The sequence below is a fragment of the Mercenaria mercenaria genome, chromosome 17, assembly GCF_021730395.1.
Source record: "Mercenaria mercenaria strain notata chromosome 17, MADL_Memer_1, whole genome shotgun sequence".
NCBI classification, from domain to species: domain Eukaryota; kingdom Metazoa; phylum Mollusca; class Bivalvia; order Venerida; family Veneridae; genus Mercenaria; species Mercenaria mercenaria.
In genome coordinates this window covers 66,919,347-66,946,592 of record NC_069377.1, presented here as the reverse complement: position 1 = coordinate 66,946,592, position 27,246 = coordinate 66,919,347, and the positions used below count along the sequence as shown (strand labels likewise).

General features: G+C 35.4%; 2 protein-coding genes across 2 annotated transcripts in view; one reads left to right on the top strand and one right to left on the bottom strand.

The window, feature by feature from the left end:
- Positions 1–1,028: 1,028 nt before the first annotated feature.
- LOC123535641 (protein adenylyltransferase FICD-like) lies at positions 1,029–11,327 on the bottom strand. The gene is made up of 2 exons (XM_045318375.2): positions 11,005–11,327; positions 1,029–8,095 (listed from the first exon to the last, which is right to left on the bottom strand). The coding sequence occupies exons 1-2, from the start codon at positions 11,279–11,281 to the stop codon at positions 6,999–7,001; spliced, it is 1,374 nt and encodes a 457-aa protein (XP_045174310.2). The 5' UTR covers positions 11,282–11,327; the 3' UTR covers positions 1,029–6,998.
- Positions 11,328–11,330: 3 nt separating this feature from the next.
- LOC123535639 (ATP-dependent RNA helicase DDX51-like) overlaps positions 11,331–27,246 on the top strand; it is a 30,773-nt gene continuing 14,857 nt past the window's right edge. The window contains 11 exon segments of the mRNA XM_045318373.2: positions 11,331–11,487; positions 15,988–16,397; positions 16,400–16,737; positions 17,205–17,355; positions 17,805–17,950; positions 18,403–18,519; positions 18,900–18,961; positions 19,541–19,649; positions 21,142–21,276; positions 22,428–22,668; positions 24,578–24,663. Of these exon segments, the coding sequence (XP_045174308.2) occupies positions 11,465–11,487; positions 15,988–16,397; positions 16,400–16,737; positions 17,205–17,355; positions 17,805–17,950; positions 18,403–18,519; positions 18,900–18,961; positions 19,541–19,649; positions 21,142–21,276; positions 22,428–22,668; positions 24,578–24,663 (1,818 nt within the window). The 5' untranslated portion in view covers positions 11,331–11,464.

Sequence of the window (27,246 nt, the reverse complement as noted above, 5' to 3'; positions counted from 1 at the left end):
TTGGACACACAAGATTTTTCTCTACATTTAGCAAAACTATCAAAGGGCCTAACTGCAGTAAAAATAGTCACAGCAAAAGTTCCTTCCTTCAAGGTCATCTACACATCAAGCTTGTTCATCTGTGAAAGTTTGAAGCAAATCGGAAGGAGATGGATACACAATATTTTTCTTTATATTCCACATAGCAAAACTATCAGAGCCATAACTGCGGTAAAAATAGTCACAGCAAAAGTTCCTTCCTTTAAAGTGATCTGTATATCAAGATTGTTCATCAGTCTGTGGAAGTTTGAAGCTAATCAGGCTAATAGTAGGGAGAAGTTGGACGAACAATATTTCGGTACGGACTGCAGCAATGCTACATGTCCCCCATGCATAAAAAGAAAATTTTGTTAGTTCAACATGGAAGATCAAATATCTTTCACCTGTGAACATCACATCTAACATTTTCGAAATACTGCATCTGATTTTCACTCAGTGAAGATATTCCACTCTTACACTCCTGTAACAAATAAATATGCTGTCTTCACATAATACTGGGAAATGATAGAAATATAACAAAAAGGAGCTGCGTTCAATAAACGCTTGATGCCCCCAGTGGCATCCTTGTCGATAGATTTTGCACCTAAGTCCAAAACGAGGTCAAGGTCAAGGTCAAACTGAGGTCAGGTGATGTTTGAAGATGAGGAATGGCCACATTTTACATCTGTATTAGTATCAATTCATTCTTGTAATGGTTATTGATGCTAGATGAAACGGTCCCATTTGGTTAACCAAGAGATGGCCCATATAAAGCAACCTAAGTCCAAAATGAGGTCAAGGTCAAGGTCAAACTGAGGTCAGGTGATGTCTGAAGATGAGGAATGGTCACAGGTTACATCTGCATTAGTATCAAGTCATTCTAGTAAGGGGTATTGATGCTAGACGAAACGGTCCCATTTGGTTAACCTCGTACAGACAGACGGACAGGACAATCACTATATGCCTCCCGCATCAGTAGATGCTGGGGGCATAAAAAAGCAACACAAGTATTAAAGTAAATAATTTATGAATATACCACTTTATATAGCAGCATCAATATAGTGTTATCACAGACTAGTTTCACAATACAAACAAATAAACCATGCAACATTTATACATGAACAATAACATCATTTTGAGACATTTACATCAGATATAGTTAAACTTATGTACTTCAATTAATGTAGTTATTACACATATTATGATCTATTAATCATGCTGTCCTTACAGAGAATTTTTTTAAAACAATGGAGTTAATTGTTTTGGAGTTTCAACAAGATATTGAACAAGTGCATAATCTTGGGTATCTCTGTCTGATTCCTTAAGAAACAATGATCATCAAAATAAAATTTAAAAAAATCTTAGTTTAACCATTGCTTATATAAATTGCTCGAGTGCAGCTACGAGTGTCTCGTCTTCCTGAAGCCCATATATAAGAACAATGACTGAATTAGTACAATATGTATCAGGCTGTCAACAAACTTAACACTAAATACAAAGGAGATACTTAAGAATTGCTTTCAAAACAATGTAACAGGAAAACAATGTAACAGGAAAACAACTCAAAAACAGAAATTTAGATATCAAGAACAACCAAAAAGATATAACCAGACTCCATTCAAACGATTTTACTAAACAACAACAGCAGTCAATAAGACAGTATGTACAACTACTTGGAACTGTCTGCTAAAACCAAAATGAAAATGACAGAAAAAATCTTCTTTTTGTTGTTGACATTAATCTCACTATGCAATAATATAGGAAACTATGTAAAATATTGGAAGGTCCTACATATGAAACTGAAAAATATAGAAATTGGCTGACAGCCTGTATTAACCTATTATGCATAATATAAAGATAACCACCGGTTACAAACATATCGAGATTAACAGGGATTTCTAATATGGTTTAAATGAAAAAGTGTAAATGATATGCCATAGCATATACCGCCTAACCTTATAGCAAAATGAGTTATATATACACCTTAAATGCACTGCAACTGCCTCTACTGAAAATCTGAACAAGGAATTTTTGAGTGGACAGAACATTCAATTAACAATCTAGCAAAAATATTCTTAACAGCATAAATACAACTGTAAAAGCAGCACCAGTTTACTTTTATTTACATAAATCCACATTATAAAGCTATCAGATCTTTGTGTCTCTTTGTAACTAACAAAAACAAAAAACTTAATATATTCTATATACATGAAGCATGAACAACTCTCAGTTCAGAAGACAACTTTAGAAGATTTCTTCATCACTGACCAAATAAGCCAAGAATGGCTATCATGAAAGTAAGTAAAGCGTCTTACAAATTTGAAAAATATCTGCTTAAGAGGCCTACATTAAATAATTACAGTATTTTCTTTCTGTACTATATCTGTTGATAATAGTCATTTGAAATATGAAATGGAACTAAAGTTTTAATTAAATTTCTGTTTTCTACCTAACAACCTAGTATTTATCAAACTATTCTCATAACCTGTAATTTCATTTTCAGATAACCACCTCAAAAGTCTAGTGGTAGAGCTTCAGCTTCGAGTGCATGAGGTAGTGGGTTCAAAGTCCATGTCATACCAAAGATATGAAAAACGGTACCAGTAGCTCCCTTGCTTGGCACTCGGCATTAAATGGGAAACTGGTTTCTCATCTCTCATACCCTCATGGTGATGAATTCCATCAGAAATGAGGTGCCGCAAGTTATTAATATAAGTTGTAGAACTTGCTTCACAAATTTGCATATCTTAGTGTGTTACTAATGGCAGCTGATCTTGAAATAACCTACTGATTTGTTATGAAATAAGTAAAGTGTCATGGTGGGATATAGAAATGTGTTCCTTATAACCAAGTTCTTGCTGTATCCAAGTTCATTATATCTGTCTGTTTTTTATGCAGAATATATGAGAAAAATCTGGTTAGAAAAATGAATTCCTTGTAACCTAGAATTTCTTATAATAGAGTTTGCTATAAGTGAATTTTACTGTAAACTGCAAGCAAGAAAAATGATGTAACAGGGGTGTCTGTGTAAGACAACCCTCAAGACAGCCAGATAAAAAACCATGGTAATTCTAGGTTTTCCATTCCTCATTGTCCCTCAGGTTGGGAGAATCCTGTCTGACACAGGCAGGCTTGTAAATATCCTTATTATCTATAGCATCTGAAAAATATTTATATGACCTAACAAAGAGTTCCAAACCATGGCAATGATTTGTCCTTTTATCACAGATTAATACATAAACAATGACATTTTGATGCAAAGTCCTCAAATATTGCCTAAATAAACTGAACACAATTAAATATATGCTACCAATAAAGGTTAAAGCACTTCAACTTTGAATTTTGAATTCTGCACATTGTCTTGATAAGGGGAATATTACAGCCAAGTCATACTAAAATCCTTCAAAGAGGATTGGGAGATTCAGAGCAGGCATAAAATGGAAGGCTCAAACCGTTGACCTCGAGTTGTGACCTTGACCTTGAGCCAACATGGCTGACATGAGTTCTGCATATCGTCTCGATAAGGTGAATAATTGACCCAAGTTTCATGAAAATCCTTCAAGGGGTTTAGGAGATACAGAGCGGACACAAAATGGAAGGCTCAAACATTTGACCCAGAGTTGTGACCTTGACCTTAAGCTGACTTGTGAATTCTGCACATCGTCTTGATGAGGTGATCATTTGACCCAAGTTTCTTGAAGTTTCTTCAAGGGGTTAGGAGATACAGAGAGGACACAAAATGAAAGGCTCAAACATTTGACCCAAAGTTGTGACCTTGATATTCAGCAGACTCATAAGTTCTCCACATCGTCTTGATGAGGTAATCATTTGACCCAAGATTCTTGATTATCCTTCAAGGGGTTTAGGAGATAAAGAGCGGACACAAAATGAAAGGCTCAAACCTTTGACCTTGAGTTGTGACCTTGGCCTTGAGCCGACATGGCTGACTCATGGGTTCTGCACATCGTCTTGATGAGGTGATCATTTGACCCAAGTTTCATGATTATCCTCCAAGGGGTTTAGGAGATAAAGAGCGGACATGAAATGGAAGGCTCAAACCTTTGACCTTGAGCCGACATGGCTGACTCATGGGTTCTGCACATCGTCTTGATGAGGTGATCATCTGACCCAAGTTTCACGAAAATCCTTCAAGGGGTTTAGGAGATACAAAGCAGACACAAAATGTTACGGACGGACAAACGGAAGACGGATGGATGGAGACTATTCCTATAACCCCCCACCACTTGTGGCGGGGGATTAATTAAAAGAAATTTCAGTTAAAATATCTCCAAAACTAACATATTATATTCATTAAATACATACACTTTTCATTACTGAACTAAATATTGCATTTCTGAAACCCAGAACTGTAATATTTTTTTTTACAGATTTGTGCAATAAATCATAGTTATACAGATGAATACAAGTATAATTTTATAATAAAAGGAGGGGCACTTAAAAACTTCCATTACCTGCATTTTGATCCATTTCTTATTCATACAAAAATATTTTTCACAAGTGAGCCTGCATGAATCTCTATTATTTTGCAAAAATTTGCTGCAGCATAACACAGACCTAATAAAACAAGAGGACCATGATGGTCCTGAATCGCTCACCTCTTCCCACATGATCCAGTTTTGAGTATGACGTTTTTTTTCTATTATTTGACATAGTGACCAAGTTTTTGAGCTCATGTGACCCAGTTTTGAACTTGACCTAGATATTATCAAGATAAAAATTCTGACCAATTTTCATGAAGATCCATTGAAAAATATGGTCTCTAGAGAGGTCACAAGGTTTTTCTATTATTTGACCTATTGATCTAGTTTTTTAAGGCACGTGACCCAGTTTCAAACTTGACCTAGATATCATCAAGGTGAACATTCTGACCAATTTTCATGAAGATCCATTCAAGGGTATGGCCTCTAGAGAGGTCACAAGGTTTTTCTATTTCAAGACCTACTGACCTAGTTTTTGATCGCAGTTGACCCAGTTTCAAACTTGACCTAGATATCATCAAGATAAATATTCAGACCAACTTTCATACAGATCCCATGAAAAATATGGCCTCTAGAGAGGTCACAACGTTTTTTCATTATTTGACCTACTGACCTATTTTTTGATGGCACGTGACCCACTTTCGAACTTGACCTAGATATCATCAAGATGAACATTCTGACCAATTTTTATGGAGATCCATTGAAAAATATGGCCTTTAGAGAGGTCACAAGGTTTTTCTATTATTTGACCTACTGACCTAGTTTTTGAAGGCACGTGACCCACTTTCGAACTTGACCTAGATATCATCAAGATGAACATTCAGACCAACTTTCATACAGATCCCATGGAAAATATGGCCTCTAGAGAGGTCACAAGGTTTTTCTATTATTTGACCTACTGACCTAGTTTTTGATGGCACATGACCCACTTTCGAAATTGACTTAGATATCATCAAGGTGAACATTCTGACCAATTTTCATAAAGATCCCATGAAAAATATGGCCTCTAGAAAGGTCACAAGGTTTTTCTATTATTTGACCTACTGACCTAGTTTTTGAAGGCATTTAACCCAGTTTCGAACTTGACCTAGATATTATCAAGTTGAACATTCTGACCAATTTTCATGAAGATCTTGTGAAATATATGGCCTCTAGAGAGGTCACAAGGTTTTTCTATTTTTATACCTACTGACCTAGTTTTTGACGGCACGTGACCCAGTTTCGAACTTGACCTAGATATCATCAAGATGAACATTCTGACCAACTTTCATAAAGATCCCATGAAAAATATGGCCTCTAGAGAGGTCACAAGGTTTTTCTATTATTTGACCTACTGACCTAGTTTTTGAAGGCACGTGACCCAGTTTCGAACTTGACCTAGATATCATCAAGATGAACATTCTGACCAATTTTCATGAATATCTTTTGAAATATATGGCCTCTAGAGAGGTCACAAGGTTTTTCTATTTTTAGACCTACTGACCTAGATTTTGACCGCACGTGACCCAGTTTCGAACTTGACCTAGATATCATCAAAGTGAACATTCTGACCAACTTTCATAAAGATCCCATGAAAAATGTGACCTCTAGAGTGGTCACAAGCAAAAGTTTACGCACGCACTGACGGACGCACGCATGGACGGACGGACGACGGACGCTGCGCGATCACAAAAGCTCACCTTGTCACTTTGTGACAGGTGAGCTAAAAACTTGTAAACTAGGAATGTCTACAAAGATAAATTAAACCCAAACTTTGAAATACATTTGTAATCAAATTACTTATCAGTAAGACTAAGAGCAAATGACAGCTTTTCAAATTTTTTAAACATCAGCTTTAAATTAACAAACACAATATACAAGTAGCACACTTACTTAATGCATTAACACATACAATTAAATTTATACAAGATACCCATAATCAGAATGAGAAGTAATAAATGAAAAATGTGATATGTTATTGCACTTAACTCTTGTAATAAATAATAAATATAGACAATCTTACACAGCTGAGAAAAATCCCTATTTTATCTGTATTCAGACAGCCATGGAAAACTTTATACCAGTAAGAGTTACATATTATAAGATTAAACTTACTTTTAAATAGCACTTGCATTTCAGATCACTTCTTCATAAAGTTTAGAACATCACTGTTTTAAGAACAGGGATCAAGAACTGGATTTTTAAAATAAGATCTTTTAAACCTTGATGAACAGGAAGGACTATGATAATGGATGATTAAGTTTGGTAACTTAACAAATCGCTGTATAAATTGTTTAAGCAAGACATCTGTACACATATTTTCCTTTGAGACATTACTTAGACTTTTGAAATTTAAATTATTTAAAAAAATGCTCAAATTTCTTGCTGGATGTTAACAAACTAATATAAAAAAAACAGAGCAGTTGTTAAACAACTGATTTCTTAACAGTATTAATAACTTAACATGTAACATAAACAAAAGAATTTGTTCAGGGAAGTCAGCTAAGGCTCTGCTTCAGCATATATAACCCGTGCAGGTTTGGTTTTGTTTCGTTTCCAGTTCGATATCTGAGGTAAAACTGATGCTGCATTTTCTAATGATGCTAACAAGAACTCATCTAAAGTTCGCTCCGTACATTCTGCTATAAATCTTATAAATGATCGTAGATCACCAAGGTTTCCCTCATTTAGAGTTTCATAATATCTCGCTCTGTCGTCAACTTTTACTGTCACTGGAGGAAATCCAGCTTGCATTAATATCAAATTCATCAATAACCGTGAAGTTCTACCATTTCCATCATAAAACGGATGAATATAAACTAACTTATAATGCGCCAATGCACCATATTCTACTGGATGTAAACTTAAAGCTTCCTCAGAATTCAACCATTCAATAAAGTCATCCATTAAAGCTGGAACTTCTTCCGGTGGAGCTGGGGTAAAATCAGACACAAAAACTTGCGTTTGTCTTAGTCGTCCACCTTCAATAGGGTCTACAAAGCCTAAAACACGCCTGTGGATTTGCAATATATCTTCTAATGTAATTGATCCTATCCTTCCTAACAAGGTATTGTTCACATAACTTAGAGCAGCATCTAACCCTAACACTTCCTGCTGTTCTACTAGAGATTTACCTCCTATAGCAATCCCAGTTTCAACAATAGACCTTGTCTGTGCTAAAGTCAGTGTATTCCCTTCTATTGCATTTGTATGAAATATATGCTGATAATATGCTTCACGTTTTTGTCGTCTTAACCCTGGATGACTATTTGGCACTTTGTATAATAAATTTAACTTCTTATCTATTGCATTATACATTCGTTGATCAATTTCTTCAACCAATGGTAACACTCTCTTTCTATTCTCCAATGCTTTAGAATGATCAGGATTCAAAAGTAAAGCTTTACTATACAACTGTTCAGCTTTAGCAACATCGTACTCATGGTGTTCCAGAAACTCTCCAAAAGCAGTGAGTATATCTGCATGAGAAGGGTCGAGATTTAACGCATGCTGGAAGAGTTTTAATGCCTTGTCGTGTTTTCCCTGTGCCTCCATATCCATGGCAATGTTCATTGCTGTTACAGCTTCTTGCTTGATCTCTGAAACAAGGAAAGGAAACACTTAGATACCCTATCCTGACATTTCAACATTTTGCATTTAAATAGTTAATACGTACACTCAAAACAGAATGTGTCGTCTTTTTGCAGTATTTGATTTTGATAAACTTGTTTATTCTATTCTACATTTATAAACTGCCCTGGAAAATGCATATCATATTATACCATGAATTTTGAAAATGTATACTATCAACTACAAGCTGACTTCAAGAATAATAGGAAAACAAATTACTAATACATGTATTGAAGACTTATATTTACTGAGTTAAGGCTAATACTTATCAAGTTATACATTTATCCCTATGTCTGTTTAAAATTTTAATTGGTAAATTTTTATATTACATGGATCAAAACATTTGCCAATTCCCCAGGACCCCTTCCAATTAATGGCATTTTTAGCATTTATAAATGTGTGAATGTGTGAGAAAAATTAATCCAAAACATGTCATGCATTTGTTCAAAACCTTATGATTTCTCATTTACACTTAATCTTTATATTCACCGAGCACTTAATACAGATTTTCTCTTGCAATATGATTAAAACATGATATACATCTTAATTGGTTGCCAAACCAAATAAATTTTATAGCATACTTTTAAATTTGATATTTTGTATTTATAAGGAATTATATGAATATATATTTTGCAAGTAAAATAAGCGCTTAAATTAAACATGATGTGAACCCTAAACTGCCCCATATACAATCAATGTACTGTATACAAGTCTGTAATCCGATGTATTTCCCAAATTTGTAAATTGCAAAAACTTATTAAGAGCAAAAACAGAAGTATACTTTGACAGGTGCTTGTAAATAAAAATAATTTTAAGACTAGTTTACGTTTTGTATTAAATGATTTTAATGCTCTTGGGTCAGTCTAAAATCTTGTGTGCACATGTTTCTAGTGAACATCAGACTCTGCACCTAGGCACATTTGCAGCAGGTAATTGCCTTCCAATTATGTCAATGGGTGGTAATTTTTAAGTATGCATGTACCACTCCATTAACAAACAGACTATTCATAATTTGCCAAAATCCGTGTTTAGATTTTGTCTTCATGAAGAGTAGATTTTTGACTTTTGTCTACTGCCTAGCAGACTTGCTCTGAAAAGATTAGCAAGAAAATAATTATAGGCATCTTAATAGCATGCTGTCACGGGTTGTTATTACCGATGTGGCCGTTTATGTACCAGTCCATTTATGTTAACTTACCAAAAGGTGCATGCTAAAACTGTCAAATAGTCAGGACTATGGGGATCTTATCAGCAAAAAAATCTTCAAACAAGCTTAACTAAATTTTACATATGCATATACAAATCACATGGATAAAAAAAATCGAAATGACTTTCCAGGCATGATCATCATGCGAATTAATGAAAACAATCTGCAAGAAAGTCATAGGATATAGAAAATTATCTCGCCTCCTACAAGTTTCTTGCATTTCTATTGGTCAATAGACGTCACATGGAGACAGGATATTTATATTATATTCCATATCCTGCAAGAACATTTCAGATATGAATTTTGATTAAAAGAAAATGGCTGCCACATCGCTAGCGTTATTGAATCAAGTCAGATCATAAGCTTCAGCTATAGATAACGTTTGAGAGTAAATTTAGTGTTTTCTTGCTGTTTTCATTTTCCTACTTAGTTTAGGCTTGTGAAGTTAGCAGTAAAAAGTGGAATAGAAGAACAGTAACTCTGTATGGGAGATACAGCCGTTGAAATTTTGTTTTAAGTCAAATCATCGTAAAGCAAAGGAATTAACATATTTGTTACTCAGCAGTTTATTTTTATTAATTTCATTTAATCTACATGCAAGATAAAGGATTTAACAAGATAATAAAATCATTACACAGGATATGGAAAATACGCTGTCTCGAAAATCGATATCAGGATGGATTTCCTCGACAGGGTATATCCCGTATCCTAACACCAACAAGCAGTGTAACTAATTAATATTATCAGCAGGACCGTTGTGTGGATCTATAGCTATAATTGCAACTGCTTTTACCCCCATTAATATCGAACTGGCAGCATATGATGTCATGTCGCAACTGCTAAGAACTCAAGTTTTGTAAAAGGAAGTGGCTAGGGGTCCGGTAACCGGAACTCTAGACCCGGAGTCTACAGGTCCGGTAATCAATATACACATACTATTATGTACAGTAACGCCATTGTATTAATAAGATAATTGCTGGTAAAAGTTATTATTAGTTGTCATAAAGTTTCTGTTATTACGTTTTTTTGTAAATATTTTATTTATAAATAATTCTCACTCAGGTTCGAGGCATCCTGTATTGAATATATATATATATTGAATATAATCAACCTAAATTACTAAATCCCCGTCTCACACTAAGTACTTTTCTAACTCCTACTTTCCAAGGACCATCCGAATCTGGAACTCCCTACCAACCTATGTCAAATCTAGCCCCAGTCTCAGTATCTTTAGCGGTGGTCAATATGTAATTGCATCGCTTTTGTCCTATTCTAACTGTAGCATACTGTCTTTTTAGCTTTAATTCTCTTAACATTTGTAACATATCATTTCTTTAACAACTGTTTCTCTGACAGCGCAGCCCAGTGATAGTCGGAAATCGACAGTTGGGTGAAACAAAGAGCTATAAAAATAAATAGATCAGCAACTTGAAAGGCATATAGAGCAAATCTCGCCAACATCCTGTGACAACTGAATGAGATCTCGTTTACTGGAAGTGACGCGTTCTCCACTCGCCATTTTGTATGCGAAAACAATTATTCATCGGTAAATTAATTGACACTTTTAAAAATCAGACCCAGCTGTCAACTCAAAATTTATACAATGTATTAAAGGTGTGACATTATGATTATTCCATTTACAAAAGAATCAACGATGAAAATTTTGTAAACCTGAATTTTGTGGTACAGACTGTTGCCTTGATCGCTTTACAACAGACGTTCCTGATGTTGTCAAAACTTTCGATGACGTAATCTGGTTCTCCTCGAAAACCGAAACAAAAATCACTGGCCAGTATGACATGAAATATGCAAGTGTTACTCCCGACAGCAGGAAAATAAGCTGTAAAGTCAAAATGGACATTTTGTTCTCTGATACTTTTTTCAGCACAGGCTCCATTGGAGCGAATGACGGACTGACAGAGAAGAATTTTTTCCTACACGTTATCATGTTGTCAAAACTATCAGGTCAAGGTCCCTCTAAGCGGAAGCAAATTTGGCAAGTTGGGATTGGTCAAAATTACCCGGAAATGCCTCGTTTGCAAATCCAAGATGTCTGCGCCCGTAGAGAAAAACATGTTATTTTTGTAAATTTTGCTCGTCCTTGATGATACAGACTTATTATCCATCAAAAATGTCTTTATTTGCAGTAAAAAGGTAATGGTTTAGTTTGTCCGAAGATTTTACAACTGATCATTATCTTGATGTAATGATTTATTGAATATCACTCAGTAACCCCAAGTTCGGATGTGTACAAATAATGTGTGTACGCATTAGACTTCTGTATAGACAGTCTGACTGCATATAGGGTTACTGTCAATAATTATGTTCACATCAATTTGATCAGCACATGTTTTCCCTTTGAACAACTGTCATTTGTTACAGTGTTTGTAGGAAATGGCTAGGGGTCCGGTAACCGCACCCCTAGCAACTGCCATGTTTGTATCACAGCTCTGGCTACCACTGATCAGGTCAGCATGACAACAAGTACTCTTCGGCTGGATATGTTGCCACTTTGTTGACTACTCGCCATTTGTCCTATTTGAATTTTTTTTTATATATAATGTCACCAAATAATTCACAACTTACTATTTAGGTGCTTCTTTGAAATATTCAAAATTTGCTGATGATAATAAAAAGAGACAAGGTAGTTCTCACGCCAGTTTTTCAACCAATGGAAGTGGATTGAGCCTGACTTAGCAATTAAATTACTTCCCATGCCAGGAACCTTGCTCTTTCTACCTGTATTGGGGATTTTGTCGTTTTCATTGCCAAGCCGGATTCAATCTACTGTGGTTGGTTAAGAAATGGTGTTTATCCACTCTCCTCCAGTTATCCTCTATCAGCCTGTTGACACTTTACTCAAGTTCAGATAAAGGGAAGTGCGAAGGCGATTATGGTCTTTGACACTTGTTTTGTAAACTGATTGATGATAAACAAAGCAGTAGGAATTTATATAACATTAGCTATACATTCTCTTTTGACCTTTAAAAAGTATTTTACCTTGAATGGCTTGAGTAATTTCCTTAAATCCACATAATTTTATTCGTATTTTTCAAAACCCAGACTTTAGAAACATAATATTATTACTGACACTTTCTGTGACTAGAATAACGTAACTAAAATTCACGCAAATTTTTGACACCTGCCATCAGAAACTGGGTAAAACCTGTTTGACAACTGTTTCTTTTAGTGTGTGCCGACACTAGCAGATCAAAGAAGACGTGTATTCTGTGTGATGTCATAGTGATGACACTGGCGCCATGACACTGCTGTTGACATGTATCTAATTCAGGAACAGCGTAATACACACTTTTTATTTAAAAGTGACTGTGAAATGCTTTTATGGGTTTTTTTGTTTTGACTTTGAGTGCATTAGCACTGGGAGCTTGATTTATTTTTTGCTGATATGGAATTAACTTTTTTTAATTGTATTCATATTTAAAGGGGTTTCTTGGTTTGGGCAATCATTGCAAGGGTGAAAAAAACTTTAATTTGTAGTTTAATCACATTAGATTCACAAGGATAAGAAATTAGAATTACAAGGATAAGAAAACAGAATCACTGATATTTTCAGTGAATTTGTTATTAACTTTAAATTAATAGACTTAAACAAAGACAGGAAATAATAAAAATAGTTATTTTAAGTATGTTTAGTTCCTTTTTCAACTTGCATGTCATGGTGCTAAAATCTTTCCATGATTCCCTACAATCTCTCCACTTCTCCCTAAAATCTCTCCGCTTCTTCCTAATCTTAGCTGATTATGGAGTTGAAAGTGGAACCTAGCAACCCGTAGCGATTAAACTAGCGGTATAGGTTGCAATACTGTTTTACAATAAAATGGATCATAACACTTTATTCATTTAGTTGATTTTGTTATCTGCAGTCACTATGGTATTTATTTTTAAATTTTGTTTCAAGTTATACACAAAATTGTTGAATTATTAGTGTTTTCAAAACGGTCTGGTTAGAAGTGACATATTGTGTATTGTCACTTCTCTGACCCATCAGATAATATCAATGCCTTGTTTCATATTTTAGAGAAAAGCTTTTGTTTGTAAGTATCTTAAAAAACCGACCCAGTTACTCTATTTTTTTTTTAAACACACACAAAAAAATATATCACAATATGACATCTAAGAAACTTTTTGTAGCTGACTTTTTTTTCCAAATGCTTGAAGTTGCCATTTATTAAAACTGGAATGGTCTAACGTACCAGAGACTTTTACATGTAATATATTGTTTTTATTGATATATCAAAATCTTTCTCAATGTACATGTAGTGTGAAAATCATGGGAATAAAGATGTATTCTTTTACTAAATATTATTATTATTATTATTATTATACCAGATTTATATAGCGCCCTTTTCATGATAAACACGTTCAAAGGCGCTTTACAGCAACTGCAGCCACACAGGGCGCGAAATCATCCTCTACTAGTACAGACACAGAGCGATCTGACCAGAGGGACAGAGTGAGACAAAGCCCCCACAGAGAGATCAGAAATCAGATACAGGCTTGTCCGGCTAACTTAGCCTAGCTCGTTGCGAATGGAAAGCCTGGTTCTTTAACGTGCCCAGTGTATAGCACTGATACACGCAAGGATTGCCTGGGTTCCTGACCAGTACACCTCTAGCTGGGTGGGAAACACTGAAAAGCGTTTCTGAAAATTCTCGAGTAGCTGCCGGGGATCGAACCCCGACCTCAGGATTGGAAGGCCAGTGTGCAAACCACTGAGCTATCCGTCCACCCTTTCTGATTACAAATTTGCGATTGCTTTCACCTCCACTTGTTGTATGCAATAAATAGATTCTTTTTGTCTTTTTGATTTTTAATTTAATAAGAAAAAAAAGAAGTCCCTTGAGTCATAGTTACCATAGTCCCCCCCCCCCCCCCCCCGTTACATGACTGAAATACTGTTGAAAAACGGCATTAAACCCAAAACAAAAAAAAAACCATAGTCCCAGCAATTTGCAGGTACCCATTTACAGCTAGTTCAACTGAGGCAGTCAAGATAAAGTGCCTTACCTTAGGACACACTGCAATGAGTGTAGCCAGGAATCGAACCCCAGGCATTCACCTCTGTAGGAAAGCATTTTAGTCCTCTCGACCAATACAAGGTTTTTCTCTTTGAAGCGATTACTGGAACATCATGCAACATTACAAACATTGAAATCTTTATATTGCCCAGTAAGTTACTATGACGAACATTAGTGAAATATGCAGGACTTTCTGATTACAAATTTGCGATTGCTTTCACCTCCACTTGTTGTATGCAATGTGATGCGGTGAAGTGCCCAGATATCCGACCTGATGGATAACTTAACTGATACTATTTTTACTTTCTGATAATCACATCCTTTAAATTACTGCTTTACCCATTTTGATCACCTTTCCAGTATCAAACTGCAACATCTGTACACTGACTTTCTTGAGAAACTGACGGCATAGAGCAAACTTCGTAGCACAAGGTTATTTTTGAATATCGAGGTCAACATTTTTAGCTTGTCTGATTTTTTAAAAAAATCTACAAGGTACATGTATTTGTGTTGGTTAAATATTTTGATTAGGTCCACCTTTTCTCAAACACTGTAAGAGCTACAGCTTTGAAACTTTACACACTTGTTTACCATCATTAGACTTTAGAGGACTATGTAGGCCAAGAACCATAACTCTGTTTTGCATTTTATCAGAATTATGGCTGTTTTTGTACTTAGAAAATTTGAGTTTATTGGTTAAAGTTTTGTTTAGGTCACCTTTTCTCAAACACTATAAGAGCTACAGCTTTGAAACTTTGCACACTTGTTTATCATTATTAGGGGACAATGTAGGTCAAGAACCATAATTCTAACCTGCATTTTGTCAGAATTATGGCCCTTTTTGTACTTAGAAAATCTGAACTATAACTCTTTTCTTACATATTGTCCAGCACTTGCAGATGAACGATGGCACCCGAAAGTGGTGCTCTTGTTTATATTTATGAATTTGATTTAATTATGAATATAGGGGTGTACAAAAACAAAGTTCATAATAATATCTTAGAAAGCTCAAATTCACAAAAAAAAGTAAAAAAGTAGCAATTCTTCCCTGCTGCTTTGTTTTCCAAATGAAGAGTACTTCGGTCACATCACAGCTACATTTCAGGGCACAACCATTTGATAAGCAGTACTCATTTGAATTTGTGTGTACAACTCGTCTTCCAGTTGTGTTGCATGGTTTACTTAATGTCACTGTTAAATTCACCTATAGTATCAGTGAAAAACTAGCTGGATTTTGAGTGCTAGAACAAAGTACCGATAGATTAAAGCTAAAAAAAAACACTTTGAGCCAGTGTGACCACATCTCCCTCATTCTCACCCACTATTGGGACTTCTTTTTTTAAGGCCAGGGAGTTTCAGTCATTTTCCAAATGAGAACTTTGTTTTTCAAAGTTATTTTCCACAATGGCAAGTAACTTTCAAAATAGATTTCAAAAACTGAGACTTAAATTTTATCTTGAAAATATCTAAGCACTTTTTGTAATTAACATTCTTGCATACCTGACAGGGATTTTCGGTATTTTTACTCGTGCTGAGTATGACGTAGGTATTACGAACTACATATACTACTAGTATACTAGTATATAGAAAATATTTGTAGTAATTTTTATTTTAGGTATCTGGGAGAAGAAGATGATAACAAAACAGAAAAGCAGGAAGCTTCTGATATTCTAAAAAAGTTACAGGAAGAGGCCAAAGTTAGAAGAAGAAGTCTTAAAAAAGACAATGGTGAAGTGAATAATGTCATTGTATCAAATTCTGATGTAGCAGTGACAGTTGATGAAACTGATGAAAGTAGTGAAGGAAGGCAACATAAGAAAAAAAAGAAACATAAAGAGAAAACTGGTAGTCCCAGTAAGGATACAGAAATAAATCAAATAGACCAAGTGGTTGAAAATGACAGTTTTCACATTGTGAAAAAGAAAAAGAAGAAAAGAAAGCATGAAGTAGAAGACACAGTTTATGATAGTGTAGGTTTGAATGAAACGGAATGTGAGACACCTGTTAAAAAGAAGAAAATTGAAGATATATGCAAACAGTTGACAGTGAAACAGAAAAGATTAAACATAAGAAACATAAAAAACACAAAAAGCATAAGCGCAAACATGCAGAAGATGTTAAAGAGGAACATGATGATAGTCTGAAGCAAGAAGATGACAGGCTTGAAGACGATGAGACAAAAGTTGTTGACACAGAACAGAATATATCAGATAGAGTTGATATGCAAGTTGATGATAATGAAAGCCTTAAAGATGAAATACATAAAGACAATGATGAAAAAGCAACATTTGTAGGTACAGGAAAAGAAACTGAGATTGGAGGATTTACTGTAATAGGAAATGTTCGTCCTGCTAAACAAGAAAAGGTAGAAAAGTTTTTCTTAAATCAGTAATAATTATTGGAACTACGGTAGTCTTTGCATCAAACCATGAAAATAAATCCCAAGAGACAGATAGAATTACACTTTATTTGATCTTTAGAATTTGAAATCCACAATAGATTTCTAGAATTACCATTTTGAACAAAACCACAACATTTTATGCCAGTAAAATAAAATGATTTTATAGTGCTCTAACATGCACCAGAATGCTTATTTAAATGTTACTGCTCAGCTTAATTCTGTTGAAAAACAGGAAAGGAATTTGTTGCTGGTCTTTGACAATTCAAATAGCAGTCATGATTATGACATAGCAATACCTGTTAGAAGTAAGCTAGACTCATGTGGCTCCACTTTGAAGTAAAATTTCCAACAGGTTATGCTATATACCTTTAAAAAAATCAATGTGTTCTTGTTTCTACAAAAGATTTATGTTGCATCATTTAATACTTCAGGTACGGCGAGTCTTACCCGAATGGTTGTCAACCCCAAGTATCATATCATCTGATTTAGGTACAGATAAATTACCAGTCACTGAGATGCCTGGTCTGGCAGAAGATCTTGTAGACAAGCTGAAGGATAACAAAATTACACATTTCTTTCCAGGTGATCATTTGATTATTGGCATAAATTTAGTTCAAGATACAATTTCTCTGTCATATCAGGCTAAACTGATAACAAAGAGGAAATATGGCAGCTTTTTATGGTAATTAACTTTAATGTTAGTTCTGATACTGAAACTATTTTTTCAGACTTTGGAATGAAATATTTTAGCTTCTTGTTTTCATTTGCTGCAGGTATGCTGATCACTGTAGAGTGAGCTGTTACTAATAGAATATTGTGCTAGTGACAGCAAGTTCAAAATTTCTGGTAAGAAGCAAATGCACTTCCTTTACAATGAGAAGCCTAGAAGGTGTGTTTCTGCTATTCAGTGTCTCATGGAGGGATTCTGAAAGAACAAGTTACAAACACAGTTGAGATAGCAGACGGACAGGTTTAAAATAACTAGTTTGCAACCACAGAAATCAAATCAATAAATTTTTCATTATTTTCAGTTCAGAAGCAGGTGATTCCTGCTTTGCTTGAGTCCAGCCTCACAGGTTTTCACATCGGTAGAGCTGGGTACCGACCCAGTGATATATGTGTATCAGCACCTACAGGAAGTGGTAAAACTCTGGCTTTTGTTCTGCCTATTGTTCAGGTATTTAAATAACTATATAATAAGACCATTTGTTTGCCTTCTCAATACAGCAGTGGTATATAGATTTCTGCTAGTCTATACTGTATGTAAATATATAGATTGTATCATTTGGCAGTATGATATTTCATGATGTTTTAATGTATTGGCTAAATAAAATTTTAAAAGGGAAAGTAATAGATGGAGTTACTATCCAGTTTTGGTTTGTTAAATAAAACTTCATAGACAGACAGTTCCCAGTACTTTAAGATGATGTCAGTATTGAGTTGACACAATCCCTCAGGTTTTCATTTATTACCTACTGGTAAAGATGCTTAGCAAGGGTTGGAAAACTCAAAAGGCAATACCAACTATGTACTTTATTAGCAAGAGTTTATCGGCATTTATGTCAATATGTCAGTAATGAAGCTGTTAGATATCAGATATAACTACAGGTACTAATAATTCCTTTTCAGGCATTGAGATCACGAGTAACATGTGAAGTTCGAGCCTTGGCTGTGCTTCCAGTTAGAGACCTAGCTACACAGGTGTTTAAAGTCTTCCAGACATATTGTAAGGGAACAGATCTCAAGGTATTTGTTACTTTAAGGTCTATAAGGACAGGAGTTCCCAATCTGAGGGATGAAATTTATCTTACATAGGCATAAATGTGATCTCATTTTTTCTGTTATCCATGACGATTTGATAAAAGATAGTGTGTCTCAAATCAATTGTCCTCCACCACTGATTCATGTAGGGAAGTTGGCAGTTACTTACGGAGAACAGGTTTATACTGGTACAGAATCCAGGAACATTGGTTAGGTTAACTGCCTGCTATTACATAACTGAAATACTGTTGAAACACGGTGTTAAACCCAAGACAAAAAACAAATGTATGAAAGGCTTTTCCACATGTATTGATACATCCATGTTTGAACAATGCAGTCTAACCTGAAATGAAATTTCTTTTCAGGTTGGGTTGATGATAGGACAGAAGACACTGCTGGCAGAACAACAATCAATTGTGAAGAAAAGGTCTGAACAATTTCATTTCATTGGCATAAAATGTTGAGGTTCATGTAAATATTGGTATTTCATGGGGACATAAATTTGTGGATTTCAAAATGTTATTTGAATTTATTTTTTACAATGAAGTTTAATTTCTATTATTAAGATAACCAAGAAATTCATGAAAATTAGTCCCTTCCCAATTCTGTTGATTATATAGTAATTGAAATCCATCTTAATCAAACACTTGGTTTAATAAGAGAAATTGCATGTAAACATTCTAGCAGAATATATGGAGTCGATCATGCAGAGGTCAGTAAGTAAAACTACAGTGCTAGCTTCCTGCCAGGCTGATTCACAGTTGGTACTGATATCCTGACTAGTGTTCAATGCTGATTATAGTACTGTTTGCAACAGGGTCAGCGTTGACTGGATGCTGGGGAGTGTCGGCCTAGACTGGATGCTGGGGATGTTAATATGACATGTGCTGTGGATTCGGTGGAAATTCCAGGTGGGGACTTCCATGGACTACCTTCTATCTATTTCAAATAAGAAAACTTTTTGTTCATAATATATGTTTTATAAATAGATGGCTGGCTTTTCCAGGTTACGCAGCTATCAAAGTATGGTGGACATCATAGTTTCAACACCAGGACGTCTTGTTGATCATATTAACCAGACTGAAGGATTTAATCTTGGACATCTTAGATACTTGGTAAGCAAAACAATAACATCTAAACCGATCAGTTGGTTTATGTTATTTTCTAACAGATGAAGCCTTAACTTATGTTAATATTTGTTTAAAGTATTTTTATGCCTCCCATATTAGTTTTCAACTGACCATCCGTTCGTTCGTTAGTTAGTTTGTTCGTCACAACGTTAACTTTTTGCATGAAGGCACTTTACTCACGAACCACTGCACGCAGGACCTTCAAACTTCACTTGCTGATAGTACTTATTGAGTACACGACCCCTACTGACTTTGGGGTCACCGGGTCAAAGGTCAAGGTCACAGGGGCCAATGTTAACTCTTTGCATGAAGGCACTTTACTCGCGAACCACTGCACCCAGGACCTTCAAAATTAACGTGCTGATAGTACTTATTGAGTACACGATCCCTACTGACTTTGGGGTCACCAGGTCAAAGGTCAAGGTCACATCGGCCAATGTTAACTTTTTGCATGAAGGCACTTTACTCGTGAACCACTGCACCCAGGACCTTCAAACTTCACGTGCTGATAGTACCTATTGAGTACACGACAACTTCTGACTTTGGGATCACAAGGTCACAGGGGCCAATGTTAACTTTTTGTATGAAGGCACTTTACTCGCGAACCAATGCACCCAGGACCTTCAAATTTCACATGCTGATAGTACCTATTGAGTACATGACCCTTACTGACTTTTGGGTCACCAGGTCAATGGTCAAGATCACAGGGGTCAATGTTAACTTTTTGCATAAAGGCACTTTACTCGCAAACCAATGCACCCAGGACCTTCAAACTTCACATGCTGATAGTACTTATTGAGTACACGACCCCTATTGACTTTGGGGTCACCAGGTCAAAGGTCAAGGTCACCAGGTCAAAGGTCATGGCGCTGTGGGGCATTCGTCACCATTACTGACAGCTCTTGTTTCAACTAATATTGACTGGAGCATATAAATTTAAAACATATGATTATTGTCTTGAATTGCTTTCAAAACAGTTAACTGGTGTGGGACAAGAATTTTTAGCTCACCTGAACCCAAAGTGCTCAAGGTGAGCTGTTGTGATCATCCAGTGTCAGTTTACATGGAATGTGTGTACTTTAAACTCAGTATCAAGTCAGACTACTGGTATGATCAGACTATTGATTCCTGAGTTATGAGCTCTTGATTTAGTAATAATTTACATGTAACATTGTATCCAATGTAACTCGTGTATACACATACCAACTTTAGCATGTAAATTCATGTTGTGCATTGCTATACTTCGGTAAAGTTCTTTTTACTTTGATTTTGAGTTTGATAATAAGGACACCATCTCCCTCTTGATTGTTGTGGTTGTACACAATATCCTCTTTACGTTTATCAATTTTCCATTTTGTAATACAGATGAAGCAGTATGTGGAGACATGAGCTTTTTCTTGAAAGAAGTCTGTAGTTTTCATTACAATAGTGGAAAATAAATTACTAGTATAACATAAAAGCTTATTGTATGATTTAGGTGATAGATGAAGCAGACAGAATGATGGATGAGATCAAACAAGATTGGTTGATACAGGTAGAAAATGCTGTGTATAGATCTCGACCCCGTCCAGGAGCCCTTACAGTAACCAGCTGTCAGAACATGGACATGCCAGTAAGTTTATTATACACTGGGCTGTTGCAAACTGTTTTAATATCTTTTAAAAGAATTTTAAAAAATGAATAAAAAGTAATTTTTTGAAGTTTTAAGTCAAAGTTTTGGACTTAGAACTTTGATGAATACGGACCCTGCTTATATTTGCATTCTGAAACTTTTACTCTCACTAGTGATTAAAGACGCAATTAAATATTTGTAAAGTACTCTAAATATTATTTTCACCTAGATAGATCTGCTGGAGCTATCTAGTCTCTAGTGTCAGTTCTGCCTAAACTGTTCATGTAACCTTTGTTTTGGTAAAGACAAAAACATACTGATATTACTAATGCTTTCTTGCAGTCCCAACCGTAGAAGCCAAATGTGCATAACAAGTTTTTCATGAAAGAACACTAATCTCATATCTGATGTAATGTCTCATTTGTTTATGAGCATTCTAGAATTCATTAATGGGACATGCATATTTTTGCATGTTTTGCAATATTTTTATTTGAAACTTTATGATATCATAATAGTACAGTTTTAAATTTTCTGCCCAATTCACCATATAGAAAATAATTTTGTGTGATTATTTTTACTCAGAGTAATCACTTGCAAAACTATAACTTTCTCAATCAATAATAATGATGTTTTTTAATGTAACAATGCATATTATATATGTTATGATGACAAAGATGCACTGTGCATGTTATCAGAGCTCAAACTTATTTTCATAAATGAGCTAACAGAATCATTGGCTGATTTTTTAATTCATTGAATGTTTTACAGTACATTCTGATATGCTTGTTTCTGTTAAAACACGCTCACACTTAAATGACATCACGTTAACGTGCGATGACGTCAATGTTTTTGTTGCGACCAAGAAAGAGCGCTGCTATTTTTTTTCATTGTTTTAGATAAAGGGCGTATTAGAATTAAAATAATGTATAGAAAAATCATGTTTTACTTAAATTTATACACTTAAAATCGGTTATACGTCAGAAGAATAATTCACTCAAGCTATTCCGCATACATATAACCTCTTTCCGTGTATTAATAACGTTAAAACACAGTTTTTCTGTACATTATTTTTTAAATACATTAGGATCATTCAAGTAATATTAACTCCAAGACATACTATACAACTTTTGTTGCATTTATTCTTGTTACAGTTACAGAAGTTACTATACTCGGCAACATTGTCACAGAACCCAGAAAAACTTCAACAGCTGAACCTGTTCCAGCCCAAACTGTTTACATCAGTGGTCAAAACTGGCAAGAAACCACAGTCACATTCTGGTCAGAAAAAACAACAAGATGACAGTAAAACATCGGAACATCATGTGAATGCTGACAGTGATGTTGAAATGAAAAGTGACACAGAAACAGACAGAACAAGAAATGAGCCTACTGGTAATTTTAACATTTACTATTTGATCCATAACCTGTAACAGGTTTTTTGTGAGTTATAGATTTATTTTAGATGGTCTGGATAGAATATTATGTGTCATTATAAAGATCTTGAAGAGTGGTAGTAGAAAGTCATTGAATTGTAAAGAGATCTCTAGTATTGTCAGTATTATGATCAAAAATGTGGTTTTTTTCCCTGTGTAAAATTTTGGCCTATGCAAACTTCTGAAGAAAAAAACCCACACATTTTCTTTAAGCTACAGAGAAATGTTGCTTTTGATTTATGCTCTCTTTATAACAGTCAATCAAAAATAAAGGCAAACTAGAATTTTTATAACTCTTTGGAGTCTAAAATGACTGGAAGTTACAATGAAAAATATAAATACCAGAATCATTTTTTACGAGAAGTACCGGTGCTGTAAAATTTATCATATTCATGAGGGACAGATGTTTAGATAAATCATGGTTGCATCAATTAACAAAATTAAATCCCAAGAAACAAAAAAAAAAATCTTAAAGTCTGTTTTAGTTTTTGTTTATTAAATCCACATACTCGTGTTCCAAAGAAAGGGCTGTTTAATAAACAACAAAGATTTCATGATTTAAATATTTAAAAAAGTTTTTATTATCAACTTGGAGTTTTTAGCTCACCTGAGCACGAAATGCTCATGGTGAGCTTTTGTGATCATGCTGTGTCCATCATCCGTCCATCTATCGTTAATGATTTCTTTAAAAGACATCTCCTCCAAAACCACTGAATGGATTTTGATGACACTTGGCCTGGATGTTCCTTTGATGGTTCTGTACCAAAGTGATTCAAACGGTTCTTCTTGGTTGCAGATAGGGACCGTCAGATCTAAAAATCTTCTCCTTAACCGCTGGTCCAATTTTAAAATAATTTCACACAAATGGTCCTTATGTAACCTTATACCAAGAGTATTCAAATTATTCTGATTCATCAAAAAATATGGCCGCCATGGTAACTTCTCCCTATATGTGACCACTGTGTTCCGGACACGTTGATGGCCGCAATGTGCAGTGGAAACACCCAGCTGGATGGTCAATTTACAATGAACACGCTGGTCTGGTATCGCGGTGATGGGTGTCCATTGGGACTTTCCACCTGTAGTGGATGATATAAGGGTTTGACTCTCTACTTTTACTGTTCAAATTATTGCCCTCGGTTCAAAACTGGCCACACCCCTGAGTGTGACATGTAACAGAGTTACTTGTACCATTATGTTATATAAACATACTTGAAGTCATTTACACAGTTGAGCCCTTTAGGGTCAGTGATCCTCTGGTTTATAGTAAAGTGTACAGTATTGAGGATGGAATTATATTACCAGAGAAATCAAGGAAAATCCCTGTTAATGAAAAGGAAGATCAAAGGGTAGGGGATATCTTCAAAAGCTTTTATATTCTTCTTTTTAATTTCTTTTGTTTTAAAGTCTTGCTGATTGCTAAAGTCATTTTCAAGCTTCCAGCTTTTGTTTAATCCTAGATAAAGATCCCAGATTTTCTGTGGACATTATTTCAGCCATTGATAGGTGTTGTTGTCTAAAAGTTACAGAGAAACACTTGCCCACAGAGACCCTATTTTATTTTAACATTGTATGCACATAAACTAGTTCTGTAATGCACATGCAATATAACATACAACACACAAGGTTTTTATAACAATCACAAACTTCACATGTTTGATCAAATTGCAACACAGAAACAAAAACTGTAATATCAGTATGATATTTAGGCATAAGATAAGGACATACGTAAAATGTAAATTTGCAGTTGCATTACAAGTAGATCTAGTGTCTGTTGGTATTATCACACAGATACACATTAGAAATTGTGGCGTCAAAGAATAGAGGATAAAAGATGACTATATTTTGAGTGTATTAATCTTTTCTAGGTAATAAGAGTAACAGTGTACATGGACAAATGGAAGACAAATCTGGTGATTTTGTTGGAAAGTATGCTACACCTACTAGTTTATCGGTAAGATAAGTTTCATTTGGGGTTCACACACTGAAATGCAAGTTGTTTCTTTAAAGACTATGGCCTACTTTATATTGGTGTGCTTAGCCTGGCATGGAATATCTGGAACCAGTCTGTGTTATATCTGATCCAGTCTAAACTTTACCCAAATTATTGTAGTAGTTTACCAGAACTGTATAGTTTACCAGAGCTATAGTTTACCAGAGCTATAGTTTACCAAAGCTATAGTTTGCCAGAGCTATAGTTTACCAGAATTCTCATCAGTCACAGTCATAGTTCACCAAAATCTAGTTTACCACACTTATTGATTTAATTATAGATATGCAGCTAAAAAATACTAAAAAAAAGGCAGAAATATTTAGAACTTGTCTGAATATACTCCCATATAGAAAATTAATGGATATAATGTAATCCTAAAGCCTGAACCAGTTTTCAACCAGTAAGGTACTAAAACAGTATCAGTAAATAATCCAAAGTAATCTGATGGTCTTTAACATGAAGACACTCTACACGCCAGGTAATCTCCAGAATCATAACCTTTCGGTTATGTATGAAAATGCTTCTGCTGTGATTTCCGGTTATGATGGTTTTCACGTAAAAACAGTGACACAGGTAAGGAATTCTTACGTTTTCTTTCTAATATTACTATAAATTAAAAATCAGCGAATGCTATTCGATGCACGATTGAACAATGATTGAAGGTTATGATTCTGGAGATTACCGGGCGTGCTCTATAAAAGACAGAAATCAGTTTTAAGACAATGTGTTAGCTCATTTTATTTATAAAAGAATAATTTTCTCAGATTACTAATTTTTCTCAAAAAAAAAAACCCAAGGGAAGTTCCAATAGCGTCAAGGATTTCACTGTGTACTAATTGTAGTAAAATGTGTTGAGTTACCGTAAATGGTAAAAGTTGCCAGGTTTTATTTTGACTAACGTTCATGCACAGAGCAGCTCAGGAATTCAAACTAATTATGTCTCCCCCAGACATATTGTTTTTGCCCTGTCCGTCCGTACGTCACACTTCATTTCCGAGCAATAACTGGAGAACCATTTGACCTAGAACCTTCAAACTTCATAGGGTTGTAGGGCTGCTGGAGTAGACGACCCCTATTGTTTTTGGGGTCACTCCATCAAAGGTCTAGGTCACAGGGGCCTGAACATTGAAAACCATTTCCGATCAATAACTAGAGAACCACTTGACCCAGAATGTTGAAACTTCATAGGATGATTGATCATGAAGAGTAGATGACCCCTATTGATTTTGGGATCACTCCGTCAAAGGTCAAGGTCACAGGGGCCTGAACATTGAAAACCATTTCCGATCAATAACTAGAGAACCACTTGACCCAGATTGTTGAAACTTCATAGGATGATTGGTCATGAAGAGAAGATGACCCCTATTGATTTTGGGGTCACTCCGTCAAAGGTCAAGGTCACAGGGGCCTGAACATTGAAAACCATTTCCAATCAATAACTAGAGAACCACCTGACCCAGAATGTTGAAACTTCATAGGATGATTGGTCATAAAGAGTAGATGACCCTTATTGATTATGGGATCACGTCAGAGGTCAAGGTCACAGGGGCCTGAACATTGAAAACAATTTCTGATCAATAACTAGAGAACCACTTGACCCAGAATGTTGAAACTTCATAGGATGATTATACATGCAAAGTAGATGACCCCTATCGATTTTGGGGTCACTCCATTAAAGGTCAAGGTCACAGGGGCCTGAACATTGAAAACCATTTCCGGTCAGTAACTTGAGAACCACTTGACCCAGAATGTTGAAACTTAATAGGATGATTGGTCATAAAGAGTAGATGACCCCTAACGATTTTGGGGTCACTCTGTGAAAGGTCAAGGTCACAGGGGCCCGAACATTGAAAACCATTTCCAGTCAGTAACTTGAGAACCACTTGACCCAGAATGATGAAACTTCGTAGGATGATTGGTCATGCAGAGTAGATGAACCCTAACGATTTTAGGGTCACTCTGTTAAAGGTCAAGGCCACAGGGGCTGAACATGGAAAACCATTTCCAATCAATAACTTGAGAACCTCTCGACCCAGAATGTTGAAACTTCATAGGATGATTGTTCATGCAGAGTAAATGACCCGTATTGTTTTTGGGGTCACTCCGTTTAAGGTCAAGGTCACAGGGGCCTGAACATTGATAACCAGTTCCGATCAATAACTTGAGAACCACTTGACTCAGAATATTGAAACTTCATAGGATGATTGAACATGCAGAGTAGATGACCCCTATTGATTTTGGGGTCAGTCTATTAAAGGTCAAGGTCACAGTGACCTGTTCATCTAAAATCATTTTTTGGAAATAACTTGAGAACCACTTGACCTACAATGTTGAAACTTAATAGGATGATTGGACATGCAGAGTAGATGACCCCTATTTATTTTGAGGTCACTTGATCAAAGGTCAAGGTCACGGGAGCCTGAACAGTGACTTGAGAACCACTAGGCCACGAGTGTTGAAATTTAGCGGGATGACTGGACATGCCAAGTAGATGATCCCTATTGCAGCCAACCATCAGTGTCTCTTTGACTTTCACTCCTGACC